Below are 15,019 nucleotides of genomic sequence, written 5' to 3' on the forward strand. Positions count from 1 at the left end.
CTCCTGCTGATTTACCAGGGCGACGTCTTGGAAACCTGCCTCAAATTTGCCTCATTTGCAGAGAACAGGATGCAATTATACAGATAATCTGCAAGTTCTGTGTGCCTGCTCTCTACATGGGCAGCAGCGGCTGTGCAGGCTGGGTCAGACCTGATTTCTGATGCTGTTTATACACTTAATGCTACGAAGGCAGGCAGGAAGGTGCTGTGCTGCCCTCGGGCAAAGACAGATCCACATCTCAGTTAATCCCTCAAGCTGTAACAATCTGGGAGCCATTTTTCAAGGCTTGGCTCCTTTGCTTTGCCAACAGGATTCCCATGGGGACGCAGGCACCTATTTTTGACTAGAATGGGGACAGTTTATGTCTCCAGGGCAGCTCATTTGGATTTTCGCTGTGTCCATCCTCACTGCTTTGTTTCAAACCACTCTCTAAGCTCAAGCAGCTCAGTCACAAGGTACATGAAGCCCAGCAGGGGCACAGTCACAAGTACCTGGGGGCAGATGGCACCACGTTTTAATAGCTAAGGGAAAAGCAGGGATTATCCAATACTGCAAGGTCCTTCAGGACATGGAGGAGGGTTGGCTTCTATTAAAGCGGTCCTTGATGTGCAGTTCAGCCGGTGGAAAGATATGGTGTATTGATATATCGCTATCTTTTCTCACTCAGAGCCCATTGAAGGCTGTTGAGGTGTTGCTCAGGGTGATGATAACTCGACCTGCTGACCACGCTGCTTCAGATGCAGCCATAGGGATTGACCGGGGCCAGCTCTGAAGCGACCACATATAGCAGCTATAGCCACAGCTATAGCCACATAGAGCAGCTATAGCCACATATAGTGGATATAGCCACAATTACTGCCATGCCCAGATGTGAGCACTGCGCATGCGCTGCCCGCACACGCCTCTCGCGTTTTGAGCCCTCCGAATTCCCGTAGCTACTTCCTCCGTCAGACCGGAAGCGGAAGTTGGGGCTGTGGCAGCGTGAGAAGATGGCGGCCCGCGGTTCGTCGAAGCGTGGTGCGGGCGTTGGTGCGGCCCGAGGCTCCGACCCGCAGGAGGAGCCCCCGCCGCCCCTCCAGGCCGTGCTGGTCGCCGACAGCTTCAACCGCCGGTTCTTCCCTATCTCCAAAGACCGTCCGCGGGTGAGGAAACCCTCTTGTCTCTTCCCGCTGCCCCGCCGGGATGGTGCCGGTACCCGGTGTGGCTCGGGTTGCTGTGAGGCTGCCCAGGGAGGTTGTGGATGCCCCGTCCTTGGAGGTGTTCAAGGCTAGGTTGGACGGGGCCATGGGCAACCTGGTCTATGGGGCCTCTATGGGGATCTATGGGGTCTCCTGGGCAACCTGATGTAGTAAATGTGTATGTTTGGTGGCCCTGCTGGGCAGGGCGGTTGGAACTACATGATCCTTGAGGTCCCTTCCAACCCGGGTCATTCTGTGATTCTGTGAATAAGTGACGTCTTCGTTGTGCCGGTAATGAGTGGAATAATACAGCAAAACGGATGGGGAAAGCACTTCAGTGGATCAGAAAACCGTGTGCTGAAGGAAAGAGTGTCCATAGAGCTCAGGTCTGAGCTGCACACGAGCTCATTTGCTAATTAAATGTCTGCTATAGTCATAATTAATCTCATTGCGTCGAGGCTCGAACAAAACAATGAACAAAAAGAGTTAAGAGCAGTAAGACGACATTCAATTTTAAATCAGTGACTGGGTTTAAAGGCACAAACTGAGTCCCAAGACAAGGGAATGCTTATTTTGCATCCATTTGGGTCTTTTTTCTCGTTCTTACTCTTTTGTATTCCGGACACGCACGTTCCTGTGGCTTCATCACTCACATCTGACAGGTTTTTCTTGTGACAGCTGAAGCCTGAGTCAGGGAATTGGAATCCTGGGGTTTTCTCTATTTCTGGTCTCATTCACATCCTCTTAAAGATCTCGTTATGTGGAAACTTTGCCTCCTTTATGCCTTCCATTGGGAAGTGAGGATCTGACCCAACAGAGCATCAGAAATCAGCTCCCACTGTTTAGGTCCGCTCTGAATATTCTGTTTGAAAGGAGATAGTGCAGTTATTCATGGCTTTGTTTTTTGGCACTGCTGCTGAGATTGGGAGGTACTTTCTTCTCCTGAAATACACTGTTCAGATCCCTGTATGTCTCTTCCTCTCAGGCTCTTTTACCTATGGCAAATGTGGCCATGATTGATTATACCTTGGAGTTCCTAACAGCAACTGGAGTAGAAGAAACCTTTGTGTTCTGCTGTTGGAAGTCAGCTGAGATAAAAGAGCATTTACAGTAAGAATCTCGTTTCCCTTTTAGCTTGGAATACATGGAACGTATTCTTCTTATCCTCCAGCAAACCTTAAAGGTTTTATATTGCACTGATCCTTCTGCTGTAAACCATATGCTATAGATTGCCTTTCAAAAGAATGCCTCCTAATGCATCTCAAAATATGTCATTCCACATGTGTCAGAGTGTGTTTGTTCAGTGTTTAATATGACTGACTGTTTGAGAACTGCATTTAAACGCAGGAGTTGCCCGTCTAGCTGCGTAAATTGCAGTACCAGCCCTTTCATTACACCCTGTCTTGATGTGTAATGAAGCTTATGGAAGCAGGTGTGTCTGACAGCACCTTTGTATCTGCTTACTGCAGGTTTGCATGCTAAAGGGAAGCATATGGTCTTTTCTGGACTGTTTTCAGAGAAAAAACATTGGGCTGTGTGTAACATTCTTCATTTCCCCACTATGTAACTTAGCTTTTAGTCCAGTTTCTTAAATTCCCATAAGCTTCAGTCTTGGTTTGATGTTCTTCAGTTCATCTGCTGCACATAAATGGACGTGCCTAAGCATGTAGATGGAGGTCTCACTGTAATGGGATTCTCTGTACATTCACTTCTGGATGTGTCACGCTCTGGAACTCGGTGTCCTGTATTGTCTTACAGAAATAACCTTTTAATACCTTTTTGATGCATTTCTGTCCTTTAGAAAATCCAAGTGGTGCCGTCACACCTCTCCCAACACGGTGCGCTTTGTGACTTCAGACCTGTACCGCTCCCTCGGTGATGTGCTGAGAGATGTCGATGCCAAGTCCCTTGTTCGTTCTGACTTCATTCTCGTCACTGGGGATGTGGTATCCAACCTCAATATATCCAGAGCTTTGGAAGAGCACAAGTAGGTGCTGAAAGAAGCTTGTGCTTGTCTGGGCTCTGTCTGTCTGAAGAGTGATTTTAAAGTTGTCCTCTTTCTTTTTTATTCCAGGTTACGTCGTAAGATGGAAAAGAATGTTTCTGTGATGACGATGATTTTTAAGGAGTCCTCACCTGGTCACCATGCCAGGTGCAAAGAGGATGACATTGTTATTGCTATGGACAGTGCCACAAACCGTGTCCTTCACTATCAGAGAACCCAGGGGCTGAAACGCTTCCGCTTTCCTATGGTGCGTCTGGAAGCTGATGGGTGGAAAAGGGCTGCAGTAGTGAAGCAGCCCACCCCAAGGAAATCCTCCTTGAGTGAGGGCTGGGAAACTGTTCTAGCTGCTTCCTTTGGAGGAGCAGATGATAGGAAGTAACTCTTGGTAAACTGACTTTTTTTCCCTTTAACTTTATTTGAGGCTCGATGAAATGGTGCTGGGACTCATTTCAGCATTTGAAGATGGGGCAGATATTTCTCAAAATTCAGCTTGAATCCTTTCTGCTACATGAAATGAAGGAGATGGATGATCTGTGTTGACAGATCATTTGTGTATGACAATAGTATCAGGAGCTCCTATGCTGCTGCCATATGTAGTCCATTTCTAAGCAATACTGATACTGTATCTCGTACAGGAGATGGAAGTTGTATTACTACTCACCTCTTCTATCTGTACTGTTTCCTCAGAAAGGTTATGGGCTCTGCTAATAATGTAGTAAGTGCTCAGTTAATATCTGTGGAGGTATTTTCTCCAGTGAGATAAATAGATGAGGGCAGTCCCTGCTGACTGATGCACAGCTGTGTGCACCTGGCTGTGCCTGCTGAGCTTGTGTCTCATTGTTGATTGTAGACTTATTTGATCTCCAGAACAGCACCTAGTTCAAGAATTCAATCAATATGATACTTCTGGCTTGTAGAAGACTTTAGGGGCTCAGTACCGAGTGAGACACTCAGATCATCTGATTTTTTTTTATCTTTCAGAGTCTGTTTCAGAACTCTATTGAGAATGTTGAGGTGCGCCATGACTTGCTGGATTGTCACATCAGCATCTGTTCTCCACAGGTGAGTTCTGTCCATCAGAGGGTCCAAAATTCAATTGGCATTGCTTGCTTTGCACTGCTGATAGGTGGAGAGTGCTTTTGATATACTAGGTTTGGAAACCAGAACTCCAAGCCATGCTCAGTGACTGAGGTAGGATTTTGTGTCACTGCTGTGCTGACTGCAAGAGCTCAGTCTGTGTGACATTCCATGCTCAAGCCCAGGCAGAGCTAAACAGTACGTGCATCATTAGACTGAATAACTGTGCATGAAATGATACCATGCTGGAAATTAAGAAGTTTCACTTGGAGTGAAGTCAGGTCTGTGGAGCAGAGGTGATGCCTATGCTGGGAAAGTGTTTGTACTTAAAAGCTAGTGCCATGTTAAGCTAAGAGTCAGGTTTATTCCGCTTAGGCTTCGTAGTATTTCCTCCAAATCTTAAAAGGCTGGTCTCAAGCTTTGCTTTGGAAGTAAAACTGCAAAGCAAGGGTGGGTGGAGAGCTTGGAGGGGCTAAAGGTGTTTATTACTTATTCTGAAAAATAGAATTTGTTCATAGCCTAAGATAGGAGGAAGAGATGGGAAGGTCAGCATTCCTACCAGCAGGAATCAAAGCTTTATTCAAGGCAAGAGCATTACTTTCCTATAACACGTAGGTCATCTCTCTTAGAACCACTGAGTAGCCATCGATTAACTGACTTCCCTAGTCACTTCTTCTGTAATTACATTACTTCCTTACATTTTATTCCTGACAGGTGGCTGAGCTTTTCACAGACAATTTTGACTACCAGACACGAGATGACTTTGTGCGTGGTCTGTTAGTGAACGAGGAGGTAAGGAGAGGAATGTTACAAGGGAGATCCTGTTACCTTGGACTAGAGAATCCTCTGATATATCCTGTTTCCAGATCCTGGGGAACCAAATCCATATGCACGTAACGACAGAAGAGTATGGTGCTCACATATGCAACCTACTAATGTATGAAGCTGTGTGCTCTGACATCATCAGGCGCTGGGTTTATCCTTTGACTCCAGAGATGAACTTCACTGATGACAAGAATCAGAATTATACCCATTCTAAACACAACATTTATCGGGGAGAGGACGTTAGCCTCGGTCATGGCAGCATGCTGAAAGAGAACGTACTCATTGGGCAGGGAACAGTCATTGGCAGCAATTGCTCAATAATGAACAGTGTTATTGGGCAGAACTGTAGGATAGGTGAGTATGAGAATGGGGGGCTGTGTATGGCATGCCAGATAAGGGCACAAGACATTTACTATTGAACTCAATACTGTAGAAGAATAGCAGTCTACCTTGCTCAGAGTATTTGTACTTGTTGATGTGTAACAGGTGATGAAGTCACTTTGGATGGAGCTTTTCTTTGGGATGGAGTACACATAGCAGATAATGTGCAGATCCACCATTCTGTTATCTGTGATGAAGCTGAAGTGAAGGAGAAAGTGAAGCTGAAACCTCACTGTGTCCTCTCCTCACAGGTGATATATGTTTGTTTTTATTTTGCTTTCCTTGGCCACACCAGCATACAGGGCTATTCCAGGCATTTTCTCAGAGGTGATGGTATGTTGCTGCTCCCACTTTTTCTTCCTTCAAAGACACTGGCTAGGGTAGCTCGATATGTGGTTTAGCAGTGCTGTCTTCATTTATGTTTTTCTGATCCTCCCTTGGAATAGCATTTCTGGAGCTGCTATCCTCCCTCCTGGTCAGGGTATGTTACTTCACTGAGATACATTGCACATATTTTTCAGGTAGTTGTTGGTCCTGACATCACTCTTTCAGAGGGCACAGTGATCTCTCTACACCCACCAGATGAGGAGGAGGAGGATGACGACCAGTTCAGTGATGATTCTGGTGTGAACAAGGAGGAGAGCAAAGTGAAGCTGAAAGGTACGAGCATTTCTGGCTCCATGCTCTTGGGATGTACAAAGGACTTCACTCTCCACCTTCTGGGGACCTTTTCTCATTCTATACTCTGCAGTTGCAGGCAGGAACTTAAAAGCTGACAACTGTATGCACCTGGGGGAACCCCAGCTTCCTCTTGATATAGGGTGTTTAGGAGCAGCAGTATGCGAATTTTACCAGTGTATTTAAAATACACTGGTATTGGACCTGGTTAGGGGTAAACCTCCCCTCTAATTGCTTTTTCTTTTTCAGGTTACAACAAGAAGGATGTAGGCTCAGAAGGCAGAGGCTACCTCTGGAAAGCAGATGACAAAAATGAGGATGATGAAGAGCAGAGACAGAGTCTATGGGGTGAGAAAGAGTTTAGTGTGGTTAATGGGGATGGTGTGTGGTTAATGGGGGGGATGGACAGACAGACTTCCATTGTCAGACAAACTTGCTGAATAGAACACTGATTATAGTTCTCAGGATAAGGCTTTGGGGTTCATGAAGCAGTCAGGCTTCCAGATAATGTATCTGTGTGTGGATATGAGAAGTTGCATAGAAGGTGATGGGCTGGGTTCTCCTTGTGCTCTGCGAAAGATGGTTCACCTGCATGAATGTGCACACAGCTGTCTGTTCTCTGAAGGGCACACCACGGGCTGCCAGATCTTCCCATAGAGGGGGACGGGCTTTGTCTGTCCTGGGTTCTGGTTTTCTTCCAGCTGGTGACAGAGTGCTGACACAGCTCTATAATGAGTCAGCAGTCTGCATGAGATGCATTTGCTTCTGTCCCTGTCCTTTGCTGTCTGCCTGCGGACTCTTAAAATTTAAAAGTCCCCTTGTCCCAGTGCCAGCTGTAGTGTTCCCTCTGCAGCAATTCTAACCATCTGGACCTGTAAGTAAAGTATTCCTTGCAAGGACAGATAGTTGCTGATTCAATTGTGAATTCTGGTTTGTTTGGTTTTTTTGCGACACCTGGCTTTTCACTCATGTGACAACTGCAGCTTTTGAGCACTGAATACCGTGTCTTCTTCCTCAGGCCCAGCTATGTTTTCAGAAGAAGAGAGCGAGTCAGACAGCGACCTGAGCATGGGCTCTGAGGAGCCAGACAGCCGGGCAGCATCCCCTCAGCTAGATGACATCAAAGGTGAGAGATGGGGCTGCTGAGAACGCTTACTGCTACTGTGCTCAATCACTTTCTTGTAGTAGCTGCCTCTTTCGGCAGATATGCTTTATTTTTTTGTTTGGTTTGTTCTGTGAAGTTAATGTGGGTTTGAAATGGATTTAGACTAAATGAGGAAAGAAAAACTCACCTTTTTCACCTGCAAAAATCTGCCTGAAGGAAATTAATAAATTCTAGCTTTGAATTCATGTCTTTAGGTGAGGGAATTTGAGGTTTTCCTGAATAGGAAAGGATTGATTGTAAACGTACAATAGAAACTGCTCTAAAAGATTGCGAAGATGAATAGATTTGTACTGGTTTGCCTGGTTAGATCAATGATACCTGTCAGATCTTTTTCTTTATTTGAATTATGCCACTATTTTAAAGTATCCTTGATGTGGATTTATGCAAACAAACGGTGAGCAAATAGATTTCTGTATCAGAAGACTTCCTTTGTTGAGACCATGTGAATGAATGTGTTTTTCCTTGACCTGTTGAACTACCTGTCCTTTCTTCTATTAGTTTTCCAGAATGAGGTTCTGGGTACATTACAGAGGGGTGAAGAAGAAAACATTTCCTGTGATAACCTAGTCTTGGAAATCAACTCTCTCAAGTGAGTGTCCCCTTATGAAGATACTGTGTTCTGAATAGTTGTGTTTGTCAGCAGATTGAGAAAGAGGAGAAATCACATGGATATTCACGTTTAATTATTGCATATAGATTATTGCAGAAGGAGAAATGCAGATCAGAGATTAACTCCCACCAACGTTCAGTCATAATGCATCTGTAGCTTCCTCAGTCATTAAGCTCTATTAGCCCCATTTCTGTAGGAGGAGGTGGAATTACTGTTTAGTAACTATGGACCAAAAGAGAGAGCAAGCCAATTCTTAGCACCGATTTCATGCAGGTTCATGTAGGAACTGCAGCTCTTTGCATTGCAGCGCTCAACCAGCTGCCTGCAGCTGAAACTGCTGCGGTGTGGCTTGTCTACTGCCTTTATACAGCAGCAAGTCTGGAACATATAATCAGAGTGCCTTTTACCTAATGTTTCTTGAATACGAACCTGTTTTCCTTCTTTTGCGCAACAGTATTCATACAGCACTCTAGTAAACATGAGGGTGCTGTCCCTGCTGCAGCTCGTTCCTCTGTGATAGCAGATTTTCAGGACTTTTGGTCTTACACAAGGCGGGGAGGGAAGGAGGGGAGTGTGACAACCTGGAAAAAAACAAAGAGCAGAAGATTTGACTTATGTCTTCCACTATGTCTCTGTGAGGAACCGTAATCTGCAAAGATAAGGTTCTGTGGATTGTTTGTTGGATGGTTTCTTTTGTCTTTTTCCTTGCAGGTATGCATATAACATCAGTCTGAATGAGATGATGCAGGTGCTCAGTAAAGTGATTCTGGAGTTCCCATTACATCAGCTGGATGCAAACCTGGACTCCCAGAAGTATTTCTCAGCATTACTTCCTGTGAGTGCTGCTCCATTTGACTCTTCTTGGGGCTTGTCTTCTGGTGTGTAGGAGTCTGCCTGAGGTACTTCCTGGTTGATAAGTCTTTTTTCTTAAGCCTGAAGCCACTTGAACTCCTCAGGTTTGTGAGCCTCTTTGTCTTCTAAAGAAGTAAAAATGAGCTGACATTTTTGTACCTGCTTGATAGAACTCTATTCAGACTGCAGGTGTGAGGAGCTCTGCTTCAGTACCTCTGATTATTGCCTATCTTCTGTGTGATAGTAGAATGTGTAATTTGTAGAAGAGATCAGAGAGGGACTGATAGAGTTGTCTTTATGGGGCTGCATTCCGGGAACCAGATTCCAATCAACCCTAAATCCTTTCCTTGGGGCAGCAGGGAGCTCTTGTCTCCCAATAGGCTCTTTCCCAAAGCACTGGAAAATTTAGAAATAAGGAAGTAGTGTGGGACCATGTCAAAGGCCCTACATAAGTCCAAATATATGACATCAGTTGCCCTTTCTTTGTCCACCAATGCTGTCACTCCATCATAGAAGGCCACCAGACTGATCAGGCATGATCTGCCCTTGGTGAAGCTGTGCTGGCTGTCTCTGGTTACTTGCACATCTCACATGCTCCTAAATTCCAGGAAGATCTGCTGCATAATCTTCCTAGGCATAGACGTGAGGCTCACAGTCTCCGAAAGCTCCTGTTTAAAGAATGGCCACCAAGGTTCTTAGAGCAGTGAACAACTTGCAGTTGCTTAGTTGGTAAGAAGTACAGTCCCTTAAGTTACTGATACTTACATCTTAAGAGTCCCAAGCACTGGCTTGGTGTGGGTTAGTGCATAGTGAAAACATAGCTGGAGTTTGTAGCTGTGCAACTAAAGTGGCCTCAGTCAGTAGTTCTATCAGGCTAAGATCTGCTTATAATGGCTTATGTATGGCAAAGTTATTTTGTGTGAGATGGGAATATTTGAATTGTGAGAGTCTCGAATATTGGAAGCCTAGTGAGCTTTGGTGAATTGAGTCGCATTTCTTACCCTCCTTGTAGCTCAGTTTTGGTGAGGAGATGTTAAAGGAAGGTGGGTTGTTTGTGCAATAGCAATGGTGGAGCAGTCTCAGACAGCTCAGATGGGGAAATTGTGGAAGTGCCATAGTTATGATGTATGATTTGACTTGAAACCACAGTATGGCTCCTGAATATGAAGCTCCTCAGTGTTGCAACAGTTTAAGACCATCAGGTAAAGGATATGCCTGTGGGTATTTTTCAGGTGAGGTGTAGAGGTCTGAGATATAGTTGCCCAATTTGAAGTTATGCCAGTTGTCTTGTTTGGCTCTTGTACATGTTGTAAAGCAGAGAAAGTACAGAAAACATGACCCTTCCCAGACTGTAGGTACACCTTGGGTGACTGTGGCTGAAGTTGCTGTGCTTCTGTTGTCACCAAAGCAGTATCAAGTAAAGTTATGTAGGTGAGGGTGTCTGAAAAGATCTAGGGGAGGCAATTGTAGCAATTCACCAAGCTCATGCTTGGGCTTCTCAAATCTGAGTATTAGTAATTGCTGAGCTGGCTGGTGTTTGCACTACTGCCCAGCAGCCAGCATCTATGGTGCATCTCTTCAGGTTTCTGGTAGGGATCCTTCCTCTCTGTAATATCATGCAAGGGTACACAGCATGGGATCGTGCATTCAGGGAACAAATGGATGTAACAATGAAAAATGCTTACATGGAAGCTGGTAATTTTCTTGGCACTCTCTTTTTCTTCTTTGTTGTTATTTGTTCTTCTGCTTCAAAAGAAAGTTCCACTAAAACATTAGCTGGTTTTTGGTGGGATGCTTGAGAGCATGTACAAACCGCTCTGTATTAGTCTGCTCTGAGGTGATGTGAAGTCTCAGTTAAACATCTTTATTGTGATAATCCAGTATTCCAGTCAGGGAATCAAAACCAAGAACACTAATATGTTCTCAAGGTTGTTTGGTAAAACCAGGTCTTGTTATTATATCTCATGTGAGCAGACATCTGTTTAATGGACAGAGGAGGGCAAGTGCATTAACTGGTTGACTGAAGAGTTTTGTAAAATGCTTTTCTGGGCCAGTTTCTCAGCACAGCACGGCTGAGAGGCTGGGTTGAGCACACAGATCCATCTCATAGCTCAGGAACACTTCTGTGCTTTCTCCCTGCAGCTGTTGAAGAACTGGACCCCGTTGTTTAAGAACTACATAAAACGTTCGTCAGATCACTTGAATGCCTTATTTGCCATTGAGGAATTCTTCTTGGAACACGACAGTCTTTGTACATCAATAGCTAAAGTGAGTATCCGCTCCCAGATCCGAGGACTCGTTTTTGCTGCAGTTGTGATGAAATGCATTTTGTTCACATCATCAGCTTGTCTGCTCCAGAGGAGAGACTGGGGGTCTCAGTTGGAGAGTGTGTATAGAAAATCTAGCTGTAACAATTGCTTTTTTTTTTGGCTTCATGTGACTCTGAGCACAGCTGAGGGTAATTATTAAATACTGGCTTGAAGCCTGAACTGAGCTGTTACTTTGCAGCTTCTAACCTAGGTGCCTTTGTGTGATGTTGTGTGGAGAGTCGAGGCCATTCACCTCTTTGTCTATCTGTGGTGCCTGAGATCTAGCTGCAAATGATTTATGCTACTTCAGAGTGCAAAACAAGCAATGCTGGGAATAGGAAAAGAATTTATAATTGTGGCTGACCTACTTGTGAAACTGGGAATAAGGAGGAGCTGACATGAGGCTTATTTATTATTACCTATCTCCCTGCTCCTTAGAGTTTTCAGTATGTCCTACCTACAAGTATTTTGTCCATACATTCTCTCTGCCTGATCAGACTGACAGTATTTGATTTAGACTGTAAGGGGTTTTTTTTCCCATACCATTGTCTCAGGAATCCCCTGTCTCTTCTGTGAGAATTCTCATAAGGTCTGTTTAACTCCTGGTTTACCAAAAAAGAGTAATCCAAACTTCAGCTAGCAGAGCTTCTGGCTAATGGCAAAGCACTTAGCATGGGTCAGAGCCAAAACCCTGATGTTTGGTGAGCCAAAATGTCATTGAATTATAGCAATTATTTGGCACGTGTCCATTGTTCTAGGAGCCTGGACTTCCCTGGAGGCTGAGAATTGAAGTGACACTTTATGTTGGGAGCTGGCAGCCAGCTTTGTCAGTGCTCTGCCGAAAGGAGATGAACTGCAAAGTGCCCGCTTTGCCAGAGCACAAAGGCACCCTGAGAAAGAATGATTGCATCTTACCCTCACTGCACTGTGCAGGAGTTGGAGCTGTCAAATGACCAATTGCTTTGACAGCTGCCATAAAGCGTTTTTAAGAGAGAACTGTCAGGAAGAGGGAGCCTGGGGCAGGTCTGATCTACTTTGTGGATGGGCTTTTGAGTGCTTTAAAAAGAGAACCAAAGGAACGTCTTGAACTGATGACGCCCTCTCTGGCCTCTTGTTGCAGGGTGTGCTTGAGAGCTGTGGGCAACCACAGAGCTGAAGCTGATGGGGCTTGAGCTTTGACTCATCACGTGTCATAGAGCCCAGCTATCAGGAGCGTAAAGCTTAATAGGGAAAAAAGTTATTTTTAACATCAAAATAAACAAAAAGGGGTTGTTTTCTGTTAAAGGTGGAGCCTGGAGCCACAAATTACATGCAGACTTAGAGCTTGGACGTGAGCTCATCCCAAAAGAGTTCATAAAGAGCCTCGTTCTTTTCTAATTGATGCAGGTGTTGATGACATTTTACCAGCTGGAAATTCTGGAAGAAGATGTAATTCTCAACTGGTTCTCTCTGCGGGACACATCTGACAAGGGAAAGCAGCTTCGTAAGAACCAGAGGGTAAGTCCCAGGAGTTTATTGTGTGTGTGTTTATTGCAACAGCTGCTAGAAGGAACTGCAGAGTTGAGTTCAATGCCACTGTCACCCTCTTTGGAGTGCAGCTGCCGTTGCATGGTTGGCCAGTAATGCACCAGTGTATTGAACGCTGAGCAGTTTTATATTTCTGTTCATTCTGCTGTAAGCATCCTGTTGTGATGAAGACTGGAGGTAGGAGGAGAGGAGCATTGTTTTTAGTGGGTTCTGTAGCATGAGGACTTTGCTTTCTAGAGTAGCAGCATGGTTTCTCTAAGGCAACACCCATTTGAAATGGGCTTTAGGCCAATGCCCTGTTTGCTGGCCCCATGCAATTCCTTTGAAGCTTTCGTTCCTGGCTCACCGGCACCTTTGCATATATTTCTAAGCATCTGCAGTGCTGAGTGGTTTCATTTGGCTTGTGTTGCAAAAGGAGTCTATAACATCCACCTCCATCAGGCAGAATTTTATGCTGCAGCTTGGCTGAGCCTTGTCACAATCCTTCATGGATCTGTAAGAGGAGGAAGGGTAGAAAGCAATCTGAGGAACTGCAGCTTTGTTTAAAGTCTTTGCAAAGTCAACTCATGGTGTAGGTCAGCAATGCTTTCAGCTGGTTATTCAAGGTAAAAACAGGCTGCCTGTTTATAGCAGTCTATGATGGAATAGGTTTCTCCTGGCAGAGCTTCCAGTGCCTTAGCTAAGGTGCTGCTGTCACCTCTCTTGTCAATTGTGACCCAGTTATGTTTCATTCTGTCTGCAGCTTCAGAAGTTCATCCAGTGGCTGGAGGAAGCAGAAGAAGAGTCGTCGGACGGCGACCAAGACTGACATGGTGACTTGGCATGAGAAGAGGCACTCACTGCCTTTCTGGGCTGAGTGGGCAGGGCAAGATCAGTGCCAGTGCATGGTGTGTAGATGTGGGGCCTGACATCAAAGTGACTGACAATCCCATCACTAATTGTGTTGTGCATTCCCAACTTTGCCACTTCCCTTCCTCTCTGCCTCCCTTGCTTGCCTAGTGGCACATCGTGTTGGATGGTTGCAGCACAGTATAAAAAGAATAATGGGAAAAGCAGGAGGCAGTGACATCTAGAATCCCTGTGGAGCCTGGATAGGGTATATTATAAGCTATGATTTGGGAACTCCTTGTTACCAATACAAAGGGAGCAAATGGATGCAAATACATACAACACTCTTGTAAATCAAACTGTTTGGGTTGTGGAAGAGTGCGGCCATACAGCCAAGTTACTGGGAATCATTATTGCTTCTGGAGCTAAAAGAACTCCTGCTGAAGAGACGCTGGCAAGGTTGGTGAGTAGAAGCGTGTGGATTAGGATCTGGAGTGCAGGACTGGGATTCGAGGGTTCCTGTGCCTTGAGAAGATACAGTGAGTTGTCTCAGGATGCCCAAGGCACTTTGCAGTCCAGAAGGTGTTTCTGTGATCTTTATGAAAGGGAAGAACCTCTTATCATCTGCTGTGCTAGAATCTAAAGAGAAGTTGCACAGCAGAGTTGGTAATACCACGTGTTTCCACCTTCTTTAGAACCACGGGATGGCTGGTGTACACTCAGCTCCCCTTATGGGGTTGGCTAATAGCAGATGCACATTGCTCGGTGAAATGCTGTACAGCTTATTACATCTTAGGTGCAATCTGCCTTCTGCACATCCCCAGCTTAGCAGACACATTGTTTTAGAGGTGTCTGTTCCTTTGTTGGTTTGTTTCTTAATACAAAGAGAGCAGAGATGCCTGGCTCCTCCTGCTGCACAGCTACACTTGTGTTTTACTCTGTGGGCACCAGCTGGACCAGCTGCTTTCAGGAGCAGCCTCTGTTCATAGGTGGATGATAAACTGGGTATGCTGACCTTGCCTCTGCCCCTTCAGGAGGAGCGTGGAATAAAGCCCATGAGAGGGAGGGGGAACACGCACTGGAGCTGCCCACTCAGGATCTTTACTTGGCCGTTCCACGGTGCCACTGATGTCAGTGAGGGGACAGCGCTGGGTGCAGGAGGCCGGGGGTGCTGCCTCTTCAAACCGATGCTGCAGGGCCGCCTTGTGCACTCAGTGTCACCAGGATTGTGCACAATAACTGCTTCTTTTCTGACAGTGCAAACTGAGCTTTGTAAACGTTGGGGGAACGGGGTCTGAGTTTTCTGTATCGGCCAATATTGAATTCAGGGAGCAAATAAACCCGGTCCTGGTGATGCTGGCCCGCTTGGTTCTGTGTGTGTGTGTGTGTGTGTTTGCTGAGCAGGGCTGAGCTCAGAGTGGGGGCACAAAGCCGCAGGGGGGGGATGCGCACGTTGTGCTGCGGGATGGGGTCACGGTGTATGGGGGTCACGGTGTATGGGGGGTCACGGTGTATGGGGGTCACGGTGTATGGGGTCACGGTGTATGGGGGGTCACGGTGTATGGGGTCATGGTGTATGGGGGG

General features: G+C 45.7%; 1 protein-coding gene across 1 annotated transcript; it reads left to right on the top strand.

The window, feature by feature from the left end:
• Positions 1-937: 937 nt before the first annotated feature.
• On the top strand, positions 938-14,796 carry EIF2B5 (eukaryotic translation initiation factor 2B subunit epsilon). Its single transcript, XM_015871867.2, has 16 exons — positions 938-1,142; positions 2,164-2,288; positions 2,980-3,165; positions 3,253-3,430; positions 4,165-4,245; positions 4,975-5,052; positions 5,127-5,439; positions 5,572-5,717; positions 5,988-6,126; positions 6,394-6,492; positions 7,163-7,270; positions 7,808-7,898; positions 8,631-8,754; positions 10,914-11,039; positions 12,467-12,577; positions 13,350-14,796. Exons 1-16 carry the CDS (start codon positions 990-992, stop codon positions 13,413-13,415), a joined length of 2,124 nt encoding a protein of 707 aa, XP_015727353.1. The 5' UTR covers positions 938-989; the 3' UTR covers positions 13,416-14,796.
• The last annotated feature ends 223 nt before the right edge of the window (positions 14,797-15,019 follow it).

The sequence above is a fragment of the Coturnix japonica genome, chromosome 9, assembly GCF_001577835.2.
Source record: "Coturnix japonica isolate 7356 chromosome 9, Coturnix japonica 2.1, whole genome shotgun sequence".
Classification (NCBI taxonomy): Eukaryota; Metazoa; Chordata; class Aves; order Galliformes; family Phasianidae; genus Coturnix; species Coturnix japonica.